Below are 17,211 nucleotides of genomic sequence, written 5' to 3'. Positions count from 1 at the left end.
TATGTTCACGACATCCTCGTCGCCAATGTGGTACTTTCGAAGGTCAAAGTCAGGCTCCAGCCGTCCCGATGTAAAAAGCCGTTTATTCAACATATACAACCATATATATAAAATGAAGAACAGAAGCGCTCCCTGGGGAATAAAGAACTCAAACGAATAACAAAATTGAATACAAAACAGTCCCAGTGTTCCTTTGCGAGAAACAGAAGGTCACTAGGGATGTAGAGGTTGCAGTGGAAGTAGCGGCCAAACGAAGACGCTGCCGAGGTTGATCCCGCAAGCGTTCATTTTGCCGCGCTCCCAACTTTACTGAGGCTGTAGAAGCTTAATTTGGCCCTTCTGCGCCGCTACTACGGCACAATAGAAGGCATCGGCCTATTGCTTGTGGATCATTTAGACTATGTTGACGACATCACGGTTAAGCATGTGGCTGCCAATAAGCAGCAGGCTACACTGCTGCAGTACTTACAGCCAAAGAAATAGATACTTTGTACGAAGTTCATTGATTTGTACAAGCCCTTTACGTGTTTTTTACATGATTTTATTTATCGAATTTGACTACATGGAACTATTTCGCAGGATTCCGGGTTGAGTTCGCTCAAGACCGTCCTGCCATCCCTGTAGAAGCTGTCCAAACTGACCGTCACCTCCCAGATAGTCTGCCCCTCCCTGGCTTCCACCATGGTGGAAGAGTCAAGGACTTGCATTACTCCTTTCTGCCCGAGAAGATGCAGACTGTAGGCTCCAGAGGGGGGTGGCCAGCTGCAGTGGATTTCCAGTTTATGGTAGCCTGCAAAACATGCGTTTCTATTTTGGCACACATGGAACAGGAACCATGAAATAAGACTAACCGTGAAGAAAAACAATCAGTTTTAAATGGCAGCTTTATATGCCTCTTTCTTCCACACTGCAGATGCTTTCTTGCCAAGTAGAACTCTTCGGTTACTGGATATGTGCCATGGGGTGTGTTGCCCATTCTTCGCCAATCCCCCAGAATGGACATGTGCCACAGTGACGCAAGGTGCGTAGAAGCCTTAAATGCATTTACACATCTGTCACATTCCTCCGTGCGTCCAACCCTCATCAATGTATGCTTTGACGCAAAGAGCCAACAGCTACAGGCATTGAGGCTGTGCATGTGTCATTCACTACCACTGCTACTTTGCCAACTTGAACAAGCTTTGCGACATTTAGGTTCACACACGCGATTGGATGTGCAAATTTTCTTTGAAGACAGATGTGTATGTTCACCTTTTCTCTACGACGCTCCTTTCCGTGGTGCCACCAGTCCAGCTCACCTCTGCTATGCTGGCATGCTGTACTACTGAGGTTCACTGTTCTGCCGAACCACTTGCATAGCTGGATGTGACATTTGTAACAACGTACTACGGTTTTGTACCTACGTACTGCATATCGATCTGGACTAGGTACCAGTCGTGACTTAAGGTACTGACCAATGAGAGTCTAAACACGCTTTAATAACCCTTCCTCCCCTCCCAAAAATGGTCGTAGCACGATCCAAACATGGTTCTCACTGTTACGATATGAAATATGCGAAACAGTATGAAAATATCACAGATCAGGCAATATTGCTCTTATCAATATTGCTCATGTCAATATTGTCTCATTGTTTAGCATCTATTACACCATAGCAAAGTATGAGCATAGTGGCAAGTGGTCATACATGGCTCTCAGCCTCCCCCTTCAGAAAGCAGATACAAAAAGAACATGTGTCTTTCATGCATGGCTTACACCATAGCTTCCCAACACAATTTGAACATGCAAATCTTGCTGTGCAGTTGAAATCACCGTACCTAAGACTTGGGAAGAATGAGATTCGATCAAAATAGGAGCAATGTTTCGAAACAAGGTTCAAAAGTCTATTAGTACCAATGACTTTTCTCGTGTTTTAAAGTGCACATACATGCTTAAAAATCAGCTACAGCTCTATGCAGTGATGCATAACACACATAGTGATCGGGGTTTTCCCATTTCACTTTGTGCTGATAGCAAGAAAATTAAATTCTACTTTCTTTTTCATTAATAATAACCAATTGTGAAATAACAGCTCCATCATAAAAGCCTTGCAGTAAATCAATCGGTAGTAATCACTCTTAACCATTAGACTCTTTTTAGTGCCAAAACAAACATTTTTAAACATTCATTATTGACTCACGCCATGTAAACTTTCTGTGATACTTGAAACTAGGCTAGTTGGTGAGGTTCCATGAATCTCACGCAAGCGTAAGAACAGCAACACAAACACAAAGAAACAAGACTGAACACTTATTTTTGTTCCTCCTTATTCCAAATAATTTTTTTTCATCAGTATGCACTACAACATAAATTCATGTTTTTTCGTGTCCATGTCCTTGTTATCACATGTTACTTCACGAATCATGCACGCTGCCAATGTGTCTTTCTAGCATCGCAATCTCTGACATATAAAAATTCCAGTGTACACTCTTATTCCATTTTGGTGTACTGACTGTCCTCCCCTGCCTGTTTTACAAACCATCTGTATGTTGTAAAATAACATAGTGTGACCAGAAGTCACAAGTGACCTGTCTTATATCACTTACATTGCTGGTGGCAGGACCCAAGGGTAGTGACGGGACGGTTACTAAAACGTAAAAAAATATTAGTGACTGCATGAGGACAGGCAAAGAGGTACGTTCCTTTGCCATGGACACCATAACTTCCTCAGATCAAAAGACAACTAAGCTGTTTAATTGCTTTACAAGTTCAGTTCTCATTACTGACTTGCTATGTTACCAACATGAAAAACCCATTTTTTTGTTTAGTTGAATTACCACACTTAGACGCTGAGCGCATCAGTTCATTTCATTTTTATTCCTTAAAGACCCTGTGACGGAGTACTACATAGGGGGTTCCATCTCCATGCACATGGTGAAAGAAACTGTCAATTCATGTTCTTGTCGTAAAAGCTGCTTTTCTCTGCTTAAACACAGATTTAACATCATGGCTTCTCTCGTCAACTTGCGGTAACCGAAACTTTCTTCACGGGCGCTTTTTATCATCTGTACCCACGCAATGGTCTAGGTAAAGTTAGTCCCAATTCTCAGGAAAACTGATGGCACAAATGACTTAAACCACTTTCACACAGCTCCAGAAGCATCAGACTTTATATCCTGGATGAATATTCCACATAACCTCTTCCGAGCTAATTTTGATTCGAGGTAATGTGCATTAGAAACTACAAGGGGGCTCATGAGGATATCCAAAATCAAGCCGTTCATATTATTCACAATCAATCCTACACTGTCTGTTTCTATACACATCACTGTCTATATGTTACCGTAGTACCTTGTAATTTTATAACGAATTCAACAATAATTCCAATTCTGCAAAAAATGTGGAACAGTGCATGCACTCTCGAAGTTAGCGCTCTTTGGGGCTTATCTTCTCCCAAACCAATAAACACCACCTACCTTGCTTGGCTATTCTTGATGTGTGCCCTTTACTTTCAGATCACAAACGTCAAGCGCCTATTAACAAGCGATAGCATTCTTGAAAGGATAGTAAGCACAGTGTTTAAAGAGCGGAAATCCATGTAAGATGGGTGAGGATTATTGCTTGGGGACAAGATAAGTGCCAGAGAATAGTGAATGGAATAATTGGTATCGATTTATAGTTACTAAAGTGTAAAATACGAACGTAAAGGGAAGACACGAAGCAACATGACTATGCACTGATTATCAACTGATGTTTCTTTATTGGAAAGCGCATTTTATATTGATCGAGGCATGTTTGTTTGACAGTGGCATGATAGCGTGTTATTATGGTGAGCATGTGTGAGAAGAAGCTTGGCATCTCTATAAAATGCTTCTTCCACTAAAGAATCAGCCGAGAGTCAGCGCAAAGTCCTGTCGCTTCTTTTCTTCCCTTCATCTTCGTATTTTGCGCTGTAATAATTATGAAGCCCCAGATGGCATAAATATTTTTGATGTACCACCACGGCATCTAAGTCAGAACATATGCCAAGCTCACCATCTTGCTTGACAGCCAGTATCTTTCAAAGCGAATCTGCTGACGGCCATTTGGAGCAACCGGGTTCTGGAGGCAGACTGCTAGTTCTCGATTTCTGGACGTCGGGAAAGTTGCAGCTTGGAGCACTGCTTGGCCCTCCTTGTCAACTGCCGTGAGACTGTTGTTGACCGTGCAGAGCTATGGCCCAAATAAAAAAATATGCGTTGGAGATAGCTGCTTGTGGTTGTGCAGACAGATATGTATGTAAAGGTGCAACTTTATTGATTTCATTTGATTAATTCTACACCTGTGGGCCTGCTGTGCTGATCGATTGCAGATGTTAATAAAAGGAGGGAAAGGGGGATCTGCAAAAAGGTGACACCACACAAGCAAAGCCTCTATCCATGTTTCAAAAATCAATGTGACAATACCTCGAGGCCGATTCGGCTTTAGAGAAAGAAGCCGAATTGTCATCACAACATTAGGACTCTCATTTTCAAACTTGGATTGAGATATTTCTGTCTTGCCAAGTGTCTCGCTCAAATGGGTCCTGTCTCCCAGATTCACAGCTCATTTAAGAAACAGCAAACATATTCACCGACAGATTCAGATTTCCCAGACAGATTTCGGTCAAGGATGTTTACATATATTAAACAAGGACACCAAAACGTTAGGCCTGTATTAAGGCGCCCACACCAGAGGACCTGCCCCACAGGCCATATTATCCAACACAGCTAAAGCTCTCTGATGACTGCAGTTCATCCAGTCATGTAACCTGTCTATACATGGTGTGAAGGGCCAAGGTACAACATGTGGAGACTACTCTAGGCATTTTCATGTCAGATGCTAATGATAGAAAGGAAATGTTAATGTTCACTATGCTGTGTTCACAGTGAGCAGGCAACGCCGAGGTTGCCATGCAAGTAGTCCAGCTATGGGAATTTCACTCAGCTTTACAAGTTACCTTTTACTTTGCAATGCTATCTATGGAACAACCTACTCCACATCACAACTGCAACATGTGGCCATAAGGTTATCAGTGCACCCTTGTGCTTCCAGCATGCATCATACGTCTTGTTGCAAGCTTAAGCAAAAACTCTGGGCTGCGGCCACTGGTCTCAGAAACGTGCCACTTCATTAGTACGGTGCTAAAGAGGTTCCGATCTACGATGCCTCCCATGTTGCATGAGGCCTAATGTTACATTCAATTAATAGATACCGTACCTTTTCTTCTATATGTGACACACTATTTTTTAGTCGCAAATAGAGCAGTGAGACAACTCGCTCTAGCCTTCATAGCATTCACCTGCTATGTGTGAAATGTGCTGTGTTGTGCAAAGAATTCAGTCGTGGTGTGTGCAAGTAGACTAGGTTCACTCTGTAAAACTTAAAATGGCAACAGAAACGTAGTTTGAACCAAACACTAAACCTTTCCAAAACTTACGCTAGTGTGCCGAGCTTGCCAGGCACAGCAGGGATGTCTTGCTGTGCTGCCCTGGCCTTCAGCAGCAGGCAGAACTCTGAGGGACTCATTTGGTGCGCATTTGAAGGCCTTTCCCCGTGCCGCACAAGGCGGCTGCACACCTCTATCCTCCCTCCAACCATTCCGACCATGTAGTCAATCCGAATGATGTCATTTTCTCTGAGAATGGGAAGTGCAGGGACGTGCTCGGGACATTCACCATTCCACATGAGCGTCGCTAACCATATGTCGTGTTCTGCTTCGATGCCGTCTATAAAGGCATCTAAATCTTCTAGGACAGCACTGTCTTTCAACAGTTTGCTGAATGTCCTGATATTCCTTCTGTTGCAATACGTCATAGGACCATGACGTTGGGTTCAACAGTGGATACATGACCCCTAATCTTGGAGTTGGGGAAGAATGAGCCTTTGATGCCGGACAGTTTCCTTCGTGCAGAGAACTCCTTTGGGTCAAGCAGAAGCTCAGCGATGTCGTTGTCAGACAGAAAGAGCGAGAGAGAGAATGAACATTTTTAATGGGTGAATGCAGCTTTGGAGAGGCGTCCTCATTGCAGAATGCCTTGAGCTCGGGCCGCGTCATAGGCCCTCGCAATCAGCCGTTGCTCATCCTCGAGGTTGGAGCTGGCCAAGGCTCTCTCTTAAAGCTTGTCAGTGGGGTAAGGGTTCGGAGGATTTAATGGTGCCGGTCTGCAACCCCCTACTATGTGCCTGAGTGACCTGGGTTCTGTGCAGAAGCGGCATTGCGGAGAGAATTGTGTAGGGGCTATGAGGTGATTTCTGGTTGGGTGGGCGATAGAAAAGCTTCCTCTCCGCTGGAAGTGCTCGGGACGTTCACCATTCCACATGAGCGTCGCTAACCATATGTTGTGTTTTGCTTCGATGGCATCTATAAAGGCATCTAAATCTTCTAGGACAGCACTGCCTTTCAACAGCTCGCTGAATGTCCTGATCTTCCTTCTGTTGCAATATGTCACTGTGTCTGGAACTGGGACCATGGCGTTGGGTTACACAGTGGATACAAGACCCCTAATCTTGGAGTTTGGGAAGAATGAGCCTTTGATGCCGGACAGTTTCCTACGTGCAGAGAACTCCTTTGGGTCAAGCAGAAGCTCAGCGATATCGTTGTCGGATAGAAAAGCTTCGTCTCCGCTGTCGTTGGCCTGGGAAAGTTAAGCACGTTGCGTTTTGTTGACATTGGTGGCCCACCACTTGGCGTAGCTAGTTGGCTTTGGATTTGGTTGGGCATCAAAGAGAACCTTGTCCCGGACGCTAAATGTCATTCAAACTCTTTTCCGGCTGAAGCAGGGACTTTCAATAGAAAAGTAGGAACACTCTATTGTCTTCACCGAATAATATAAATGCGTGGCTTGGATTGACAGTTTCCTTCGTGCAGAGAACTCCTTTGGGTCATGCAAAATCTCAGCGATATCGTTGTCGGATAGAAAAGCTTCGTCTCCGCTGTCGTTGGCCTGGGAAAGTTAAGCACGTTGCGTTTTGTTGACATTGGTGGCCCACCACTTGGTGTAGCTAGTCGGCTTTGGATTTGGTTGGGCATCAAAGAGAACCTTGTCCCGGACGCTAAATGTCATTCAAACTCTTTTCCGGCTGAAGCAGGGACTTTCAATAGAAAAGTAGGAACACTCTATTGTCTTCACCGAATAATATAAATGCGTGGCTTGGATTGACAGTTTCCTTCGTGCAGAGAACTCCTTTGAGTCATGCAGAAGCTCAGCAATATCGTTGTCGGATAGAAAAGCTTCGTCTCCGCTGTCGTTGGCCTGGGAAAGTTGAGCACTTTGCGATTTGATGACATTGGTGGCCCACCACTTGGCGTAGCTAGTCGACTTTGGATTCGGTTGGGCATCAAAGAGAACCTTGTCCCCGAGGCTAAATATGTTATTCAAACTCTTTTCTGGCTGAAGCAGGGACTTGCCAATGTTATCAATAGAAAAGTAGGCACACACTATATTGTCTTCACCGAATAATATAAATGCGTGGCTTGGATTGACGGCTTGGATTGAGCCAGGAAGTCCACTTCCGATGCCATCACTACCTGGTTGGTACGCTGCCTGCTTTGTTGCGGGGCTGCTCGTATGTGCAATTTTTCTTAGAAGTTCTATATGAGTGGCCTGATACGTAGCTCTGTGGCTTGGTGGACCTTTTACTGCATCTAATATGACTACATTGCCTAGCTTGAACCACAACTTTGTTAGGTCATGGTGCCTACTTTTCTTGAAGAATCTCTTGTCAAAAGAAACACTAGCCCGAAGTGGATGTACCAAATTGACAAAACCATAAAGCATTAACAACTTTGAGATGGTGCCTGTGACATTACAGAGCTGAATGGGTCCGTAAGTCACGTCGAGATGTTTCTTGTCAGCCGGACTGTGGCTCTTTGCTTCACTGTTTCTGGTAGATGCGAGAGGTTGTGTGGATGTGTAAACTCTGTTGTCCGAACCGACAACAATCTTGCTGGGAAAATGTCTCGCCACCAACCGTATGGTTTCAGTTTTTGCACCGAACCGGCCCCGGATTGATGGTGGAAGTTGTGATAGGATGCCTTGGAGCCTGGAGAGAGGCACGCCTTTGTCGGCTGTCATGGCATCGTTAAGGTGCTCCAACGTATTGCCCAGCAGTGTCATCATCCTGCGTGGACTTAGCAGCTGGCAGGAGGTTTCAGGTGTGCACTGCAGCAGGAAGAATTGTTTACAATCATGCAACCAATGCCAACAAAAAAGAACATGCATCGAGAAGATCAACTAGGCAGTATATTCCTTAAAAGTTTCATTACCTTCAGCTGTAGCTATCACAGTCAGAATAATTTATTCGTGGTCGCTGAGCCTTAAAGGGAAGCTGAAAGGTTTTCCAGAAAAAATGAGTGAACATCTGTACATAATGGTTTTCAACCCTCCGTATACGAATATCGTATCGAAATTGAGCGAAAGAAAGCGCAAATATATTTTATTTCGACGAAAAGTGCAGCAGCGGACACGCCCAGCTCGCGCATCTCGTTTCCGCCCGTGATTGGTCGGGCGCCTCGTGACGTCAACACTAGTGTTCGTCCGAACCGACCGCTGCCGCTACACATGAAGCGCGACGCCAGGTAGTTTGGTGCTGTTTTTCTGAGACGGTAACGGAAAATTTAGAGAGACTGCGTTTTTCTGAGGAGTTCGGCGTTACTCCCTACACGTACGAGCCGATTGCGAAGAGCCGGCCTCTCGAAGAAGCAAACGATGCTGGTGCGAGCAGTGCTTTCGACGCGAACGAAAGCAAAGTCTTGGGATCTCCTCGTGTTGGAAATGCTCTTTGGTGAGTATGTTTTTTGCAAAGCGATCTAGTGATCTCGCCGATCTTTCGCCGATCTAGTGAGCTCGTTTCCGGTCAAACAACTGTAGTGTAGTGTTCCTGCATGCCTCATTGTGGAACGTAAACGGGGATGCGATCGTCGGCATTTGTGTGCTGTCCAAAGCTGTCAGCAATCTACAAAGACTGTTTAAACGCGTGAAAAGCTTCACGGTTCATGCAGTACGTGTAGTGACCATCTGTGCGCCATCCGCACAATACTCGTAACCGAAGTCGTAAAGGCGGCAAATTCCGTCGGCTACGTGAGACGGTCGGTTTCTCGCTGTGCGCCGGCTTTCCAGCACATGCAAACTCTACATTTGCACTGCGTTATGGTAGCTGCATGCAGGCTGTTTTACAACACACGTGCAAATAGCAAATTCGCGGCGCTTTGCGACGAAACCTGCGTCAAGGGCGGAAGATAAACATGCACCTTCCGTTCAGCATGCTGACACGAAGGAGCTCGCAGTACATCAAAATCCAGGTTTGGGCGAGTTCGTGTATTCATAAGGCCTTCCAACACCAGTTATCATCAGTCAGTCCACACTCGTGCCGTCTTTGTTTTCGTTGCTCCGATCTTTTCGCGCTGCGTTTAGAAAGCCTGCTAGTGGCAAGTAGTCCTCTCTCATTCTGTGGCCATATACAGCAACTGCGCAGGCCGAATTGCAGGGCTGGCCGTATACTACCACTCTACATACACGCAGACGCACCAACAAAGGAATGCGGGGTCGATCGAAGCAGATTACGGTGGCACGCACGCAGAAACAAGCACGGTCAGGCACGGACGTGGAGGCTGCGAAGGAACGGAACACTAGTGTTGACGTCACAACAGCGCGGTTTCCGGTCTCTGCTCGCATCGTCAGCATCAGCAGCAGCGCGCGGCATTCGACGGGGGGCGGAGCTACAGCACAATTTTAACCGACGATTATGTCGCTCCTAATTAAAAAAAAGAACTCCCAAATTTTACCTACATGGTTTATAAGGTTCCCGCATCCGTATCTGAGCGTCTTATTGAATTCGACAGACTCTTCAGCTTCCCTTTATAGAGGTACTGTAAGAGCTTATCTCATAGTTCTTGTTTATTTAGTTTTTTTTTTTGCCTTATTGGTACTAGTTAGTGGCCACAATTGTAGCCCCATATGAGGCATAAATTTCTCAGATTTAAAAGAAAGCATAAATTACACAAACTTTTAATGCAATTAACTTAAAGTGCAACCTAAGTGGAACACTGCTTCTCGCCACAGACTGTGTTTACGACGGTTCCTTCCCATACGAAAATGAGGGAATGTGGTCATGTGATCTCACTCATTTACAGGCGGGTGTGGAGATCAAAGCAGCAATTGATCACCTCATCAAAAGCGCTATATGATAATAGAGGAGCTAAAAGAGGAGCTAATAGAGGAGAGAAGATCGCGGTGCGTTCCGGGACAAGCAACAGCAGATGACTGGCCCATGCTCACCGCGTCGTATTTCGAGAAGCGCAAAGTAAAAGCAGAAACAATGACAGATGCGCTGCTCATCCAGCTTTCGGTGACACAGTCACTGTGTGACTCGCAACAATTGTATACCAGGCTGACCAATAAGTGTGTCAGCAGTATGTGACCCTCTTCCTCCCCTTATTTTTGTGACCATGCAAAGGAACCCTTGTAACTGCCCCCTACGCCTAGAAGCCAAGCTGCATTTGGCGACAGCTAGGATGGCTAGTTAGATAGGATGGATGATGACAATCTTGTGTCAAATAAACTTGGATGACTGATTGATTGATCTTTGTGTCTCATCATTCCTATGCTCTAGTTTTTTTTCTTTTCTCCTGCATTAGGCGCATGTATTGAACTGGTTGCATCAGAAAAGTACATAGTTAACTAATGATTTGTCATATGTTGAAGGAAATCTAGCACCATCCTGTTGCTACGTGGCCAGAAATTATCGTATAAAGCAATAAAATACTACTGTTATAAACTTTCAGAAGGCCAATTATAGCGCTTCAAACAGATTTTTCATTCATTTCTTCCTGTCGTTACAAGTTTGAAAACAATTGAAAGCAAAATGCAGAGCGTAGTAGTCGCAATTTGTTGTTTTATTAAAGGAGGGCCAAAGAGGGAATGAAAATGCCGGAGACATAGCAACTTCCTCACTTTTCTCCGAATACTTCAGGTATCTGGTGACTACGAAAAAAATGCAGTGCAAAGAAATGGAAAGGCAAGTTAAGATAGTAGCAATATTGTAAAAAAAGGGAAATAACTACAGAGACAGTACAAAAACGTAATAAACAATGAAAATGCCAAAAATGTTTGAGATTATTGCCGGCTTGAAAAGAAGCAGAAAAAATCTATGTGTATGGTACTTTTTGCAATGGGTGAGCATACAGGATGCCACTTCTTTAAATTAGACAAAATTTTTAGAAACCACCTGTGGCAACAGCATACTTCTAGTTATTGAGCTGCGTTGCTTGCGGTGAACATTACGTGTACGAAACACTGAGATGCATAAATGACCAATTAAAAACCGTCACCACTTTTGAACGAATTACATTACGGCAAATTGCAATTTACGAATGGTAGCGCGATTGCAAGGCATATCCGCTAGGAAATAATTCTGAGGATATGGCACTGGTTTAGATACATGTGCCATCGCACTTGCAGTAAAAATGCACTGCTGTCCCACTTACCTCAAAGAAAATGCCACCTATGCATTGAAGCACAAAAATAAATGGGACGCTCATGTATTTCGTTGCATTCTTTAGGGAATTTATATCTCGACACTGGCCGAAAATTTGTTCCTAGTGGATACGCTTTGGAAACTCACTTGCTACAATTCGTAAATTGAAATACGTGCCCTGAAGTAATTAGATAAAAACCTAATTAGTGAAATTTGCTTAACTGATCACTCATTTTGACTTCTCGTGCAAGTAATTTTTCAGAGAAAGTAATTTCTCTAAGTAGTCTATCTCAAGGAATAGAATTACGTTATCTGCCACAGTTGATTAGAAAAAATTCTGTACATCATAAAAAACATGTACCCGGTAGTCTGTACCAGGAATTCAACGTACAGCATAAAAAGTTCACCAGCATTCGATCTGTCCAAAGTACCCTATATTTACTTCATTTTAAAGCACACTTTTCTCAGAAAAATTAGCAAGAAGGTGTGCGTTCAAATCTAGCACAAACAAAAACTGCAATGCGTAATGTCCAAATCTCAAAGCTTACCTCAAACAGTGTTAAGCCCACCTCAAACAGCCTTGACCAAGGGTGCCTGTGATAAAGATGAAATAAAAGTTATTTTCTTGAGTGCAAACAAATCAAAATAATTCTCTCTTACCATGAAAATATATTGTGAGGGAACAATATAAGGGTATTACAGTTTGTGCTTTTTTTAGTATATGAAAATCTGTGTGCCCATTACGATCAAGAGCACAATGCATATTCTGTGTCAGTCTGAAAACTTAAGGTGCACATCATAATCGAAGGCTCGTTATAATCAAGTAAACATGCAAATTTTTCTCTCAACTATAGGTACTTAGGGCACTGCAATGATCAAAGCAAATTCACAATAAATAAATCCATTTAACACACAGACATATACACACATACGGGAGCCACAGAGAGGAGAAATACAAAACGACCACGCAGGAAGGACCTGATGGCAAATTAGACGAGACGACACTTCTGCTACAAATTGGGGTATGTCCGAAGAAAGTGAACCAAAGGTCGACTGCAGGAAGTTGGAAGCTTTCACACGGCGAAACTATATCTACATAACTTCACAAAGAAATACATCTCAACCAGGTACTTCTGCTATGATCCTAACTGAATCCAATGGGAATTAGGCAAGATAATTTCATAAAAGCCATTCAAGTTCCAATTATAGTTGCCCTACTATATAATGCATGCATACATGCGTTTTTTCTTTTTGATTCGAAAGCACTGAATGACCCATTGAGTGAAAACAGCCGGCGTCTGTCATCTGGACAAGCGAAAACATTTGGGGTGCGCTTCAGTTCGAAGAGTGGAATGCAATAACATTCAAAGATCCCCGGCTGCTTGTCGCGCTTCCCAGCAACCACAGCTTTCTTGCAGATGCGTGAACGGAAGTACCATCTGGATGTTATTATTGCAAGAAACCAGGCGGGCCGCACCGTTCTACGAGTAATAGAAACGCTGGAAATGGGGTTTGTGTTTGAGGTTACGCATAATAGAATTATTTTGGTTGTGGTATGTAATGATTTTTCTCGAAATGACGACCGACGCCAACGCCGAATTTTTTCCGACACAGGGCCTTTAACGCGATATTGCGTAAGAACGGCACCTAAATTTCTATTGGCAAAGACACCACATCACGAGCGCACCTCGACGGAGCAGAGCGGGCAGGGGAACACCTGCTGCCGCATTAGCGCGCCGGGTGTTGCGTGAGGGGAAAGGGCACCGCCGGGACCACAAGTCACCCTTGCTCTCGGAAGCCTTTGTTATCTGCGTGTTCATTCTCCACGCAGGCTATTCGCAACTTTCACGGCCTATAGGGGGGCACCACCTTAAATCCAACGTGGCTGTCCGAAAGATTAAGAACTAGAGCAGGCAGTGCAGTCCTGCGGTCATCTTGCTCAGTGACATGTTTCGCGTAGTCGAGTTCAAATGTCTCCTCAGTTTACGTGCCCGCAGTCGTCAGCCTGCGTAATAGCTCACATTGGGCGAGCAGAACGCAGCATTCGAAGCCTACTTGAAGGCGAGAAGTCCTAAACGCTGGTCATCTTGTGTGCACGTCAACGTCCGTGACTGTTGAAGGCCTTTGCATGCAAACTTCGCGGCTTCGAAGCAAACCACACGAGCTGTGGTTTCAGTTTTACCGCGACGGTGCTATAAAGACAAGTGACCGTGCTTTTTCTTTGCTATTCTATTAATTCGACCTCTTTGAACTGGTACCATGACCTGAACTTGGATCGCGCTGTTGCGCGATCCAAGTTCTTTACGTCGACGGCATGAAAAGCAGCCTCAGAGCAGCGGTCCGTGAGCGAAAATTTCTTGTCTAGTTATCCCTGCCTGTGTTCACAAAGCTGGATGTTGAACACAAGAAGCAAACAAAAACCCATATATGACCGGTTTTGCGAGCTAATATGATAACCGTTCACCCTTGTACTTTATTTATTGCCCTTTATGCGTGCTGTGCAATCTACAGTCTTGTGGTAGTTTTACAGCCTGCGTATGTTTTACCGCGTCTTGCCTACAGACAGATCAAGCGATACATAGCCTATATTTATCGGTCCGCGGCAATGCTCGCTTCATTCTTCCAGTTAACTTTATCTAAACATATACATGCAAATCAGTTGAGGGTTCGCTACTCGAACACTGCACAGTAGTTTAACGTTTGTTGGACTAGGATTTGTTACCTTACGAGTGCAGTCATGTGCACCTGTGCACACGTTGCAGCCGCGCATCGAAGTGGAAGACGACGACAAGTACGAGTTCTAGGTCCCTCTACGCCTGCATCACTTTGCTTCGATGCACAAATGAGAAACTCATCTCACTGTTCGAAAATGGTGGAAAGTCAAGCCGGCGTTGCAGAGCACGAACGCATGAGCGAGAACAAGAAATTTTGAAGCAGGTACAAGGCTTCACAGAAAATGTTTGCGCTCCAACATAGCCGCAAAGGCATGAGTGGCAAGAACACAAGCATCAATCATCGTACAACACATTTAAGTTAGGATTGCGCATGATTTCTTTCTCTGCACCTAATATAGTGCTATGCCTGCGTCTTTATAGCGGTACGTCTATTCGAGATTTCAACTGCTCGGAATCGTCACTCATCTGTCATATTCCAAAAAAAGTCCTCCGGCATGAAGTGTGCACTGCAAACCTTGCTTCTGTGATAGCTTTGCCGATCCGCAGCTTAATAATCAATTTCTTCCTCATGGACGCAGCCAGTGGGAATGAGTGAGGGCTCACATCACCTACCGCATAACTTTTGCATTGCAGCACGCAGAAAATACGGTTACTTCTATGTTTGCTCATTCTATGTTAAGCGTCCTTCAGGATCCCACGGGAGCTTCGAACGCGTTAAAACCAACCAAAAATGAAGGAAAAGCGTAGAGAACACCAATATGTTACGCGAACAGGCGGCAGAAAGCAGTGAGTATAATCTTTCGATTGTTTCAGGCCGCTGCCGCACGACGGTGCCACCGTCTGTGAAAGTTGCGAATCGCCTGCGTTGTAACCGTGCCTCGGCATGGCCTCAGTCTATGAGGCCAAATCAAAACTCACCAAGCGTCCCTATTACATTCTACGGCAGTCGGGCAAGTTAGCATTACGTCACGGATCAAAGTGCACCGGCCTTGTGCAAGCTAGGAGGCGTTGGCCAAGCGACTCAACGCGCTCGCTTGACCGCAAGGAGTTCATAAGTTGAAAGACTGCTCAGCGGCGTTCAATTGGACATGAATGCTTTCGCATTCACATCTCCGTCAGAAGTGCTTAGGTGGCCCCGATGGGATTTGTTTTTGTTTTTTTTCCCCAGAAGATATGCATGTAAATTTTAAGTGACCAGTAACGCCAGAAGACGACAACGATGAAGTGCGCACTTGCTTTTGAAAGGCGAACGACTATCGCAATAAAAAAAAATAAAGAAAAGAAATAAAGTGCGTGCGCGAATTAATAGGCACTGGCACTTTTGGCACTCCTCAACTACTTACTATATGTTAATATTTTCCTGCTTCCTTGAGTTTGATATATCGTCGGCAGTTAACCACGGCTGTAGAGACGCGCGACAGACACATACGTTCGATAGGTGTTGCGTCTGTTTAAATTCCACCCCAGTCACATATGCGGCACTTTCGAGCGCGTTCAAATTTCTCGATAGCAATGGCTCGAGTTTGCGAGGAGGACATATCGAGACAGATATGGAATACCGATCGTGCTCGATCGCAATGGCGCACAATCCAGCATCAAGAAAGAAAATACACTGTCTGAGGCTCCATTTTTTTTTTTTTTTTGTCGCATACGCAAAAGGGTCGGGAGAATAGAGAAAGAAGCTCTTGAGATCGTGCTCGAAAGCGCGTACGCTACCTTTAGAAATGCGTTCCAGTGCAAAGCTATCCAGGTAATGTTGGGATTTTTTTTTTTTTTTTTCAGAACGCGGTGACGATTTAGTGCCAGCTAGGCGTCTTGGAATGCCTAATAAAACACTTCCGAGCATTGATGCGACGTCCAATAGCGACTAAAACTTCTCGCAGACAGTTTACACCTTAACAAAGAGCGCGTGCATGGACAGCGCACGCACACTAAGACCACGGCGTCAGAGACGCCACGAAACCACGCATTCCCCAGGAGATTACATTTACGTGCGTTCGCGAACAGTTATACTCACTGAATGACGCCATCTAGATATGTAAATATACGGCAAAAGCGATCACCTGGACGATACTTCAGCGTGGCACCGGTGATGGAACACGGAAGGAACACATTATCAAAACTGTCACTGCTTCCATAAAATCAAGTTTCGCGGTAATACCAGAACTTCCTAGATGAATTTTATGGAGCGGGGGAGAGCTGCACCATTGTAAGTACGACAGTCGTGTGAAATAAAAGAACAGCTTACCAAGATATGAATGTTCCTCGATGGTGGACACAGCTCCGAAATGGCGTTCGAACACCAGCAGGGTTACTGCGGCACGGAATGCGTGGGCCCAGGTTCGGTCGAAGCGCGTGCGTCCGTGCGCGTGCATGTTGCGAAGCGACGATGCCGATTGGTTCTTTGCGGCGCGTACAGGTTTCGGTTTTAAAACCTAAGGTTTTTCTTTTTAACAAGTGGCATCTGTTTTCCAAGAAAAATGAAAGCGGTCTTCTGGCGGAGACTAGAGACAAATACGAAGACACTAACACTTTACTAGACTCTTTAAAAAGTTTGCATTCTCTGGGGCTGATCTTGTCTCACAACGATAACCGTCATCTGTCTTTCTTGCGTTGACTTCCTTGAAAACGCTGCGCTCGCTACTTTTCTGTCGAGAATGCTACGTCACGATGATAACGATGCGCTAAACTTGAACAAACACGAACAAAGTCAGCGATGAGCCCTTGAGCTCTGGCGGCTTCCTCGGCCCGCTTGGCGGCCCAGAGTTGGTCTTTGGGGGCATAGCTTAGCATCTCCCAGCGCGTGTGGTTTGAGGCTGCGCCACCGACGCCCCCCCCCCCCCCCTCTATCTCTCCAAAGCTATTCATAGCTTGTTTACAGGAGGTATTCAGAGACCTGGATGGGGAAGAGTTGGGGATAAGAGTTAATGGAGAATACTTTAGTAACTTGCGATTCGCTGATGATATTGCTTTGCTTAGTAACTCAGGGTACCAATGGGCCTCTTGCATTGCCCAGGGATGCTGCGAATGGATGTATGGAAGGTAGGAGCGTCCCCTTTGAAAC

General features: G+C 44.9%; 1 protein-coding gene across 6 annotated transcripts; it reads right to left on the bottom strand.

Annotated features, from left to right (window-relative positions):
* Positions 1 to 251: 251 nt before the first annotated feature.
* LOC142578237 (uncharacterized) lies at positions 252 to 16,913 on the bottom strand. Of its 6 annotated transcripts, none has more exons than XM_075687641.1 (6): positions 16,396 to 16,913; positions 12,021 to 12,066; positions 5,435 to 8,159; positions 4,012 to 4,188; positions 2,583 to 2,623; positions 254 to 790 (listed from the first exon to the last, which is right to left on the bottom strand). In XM_075687641.1, the coding sequence occupies exon 3, from the start codon at positions 8,115 to 8,117 to the stop codon at positions 7,062 to 7,064; it is 1,056 nt and encodes a 351-aa protein (XP_075543756.1). In that variant the 5' UTR covers positions 8,118 to 8,159; positions 12,021 to 12,066; positions 16,396 to 16,913; the 3' UTR covers positions 254 to 790; positions 2,583 to 2,623; positions 4,012 to 4,188; positions 5,435 to 7,061. The 6 variants fall into 6 exon arrangements, 4 of the variants coding, with proteins under 4 accessions (XP_075543763.1, XP_075543756.1, XP_075543776.1 ...); XR_012827208.1 differs by having other exon boundaries at positions 258 to 790; positions 7,969 to 8,159; positions 16,396 to 16,880; XM_075687654.1 differs by having other exon boundaries at positions 268 to 790; positions 16,396 to 16,606.
* Between the last annotated feature and the right edge of the window lie 298 nt (positions 16,914 to 17,211).

This window comes from Dermacentor variabilis, chromosome 1, assembly GCF_050947875.1.
Source record: "Dermacentor variabilis isolate Ectoservices chromosome 1, ASM5094787v1, whole genome shotgun sequence".
Lineage (NCBI taxonomy): Eukaryota > Metazoa > Arthropoda > Arachnida > Ixodida > Ixodidae > Dermacentor > Dermacentor variabilis.
The sequence above is the reverse complement of the archived record's forward strand: the minus strand, read 5'-3'. Positions and strand labels throughout refer to the sequence as shown.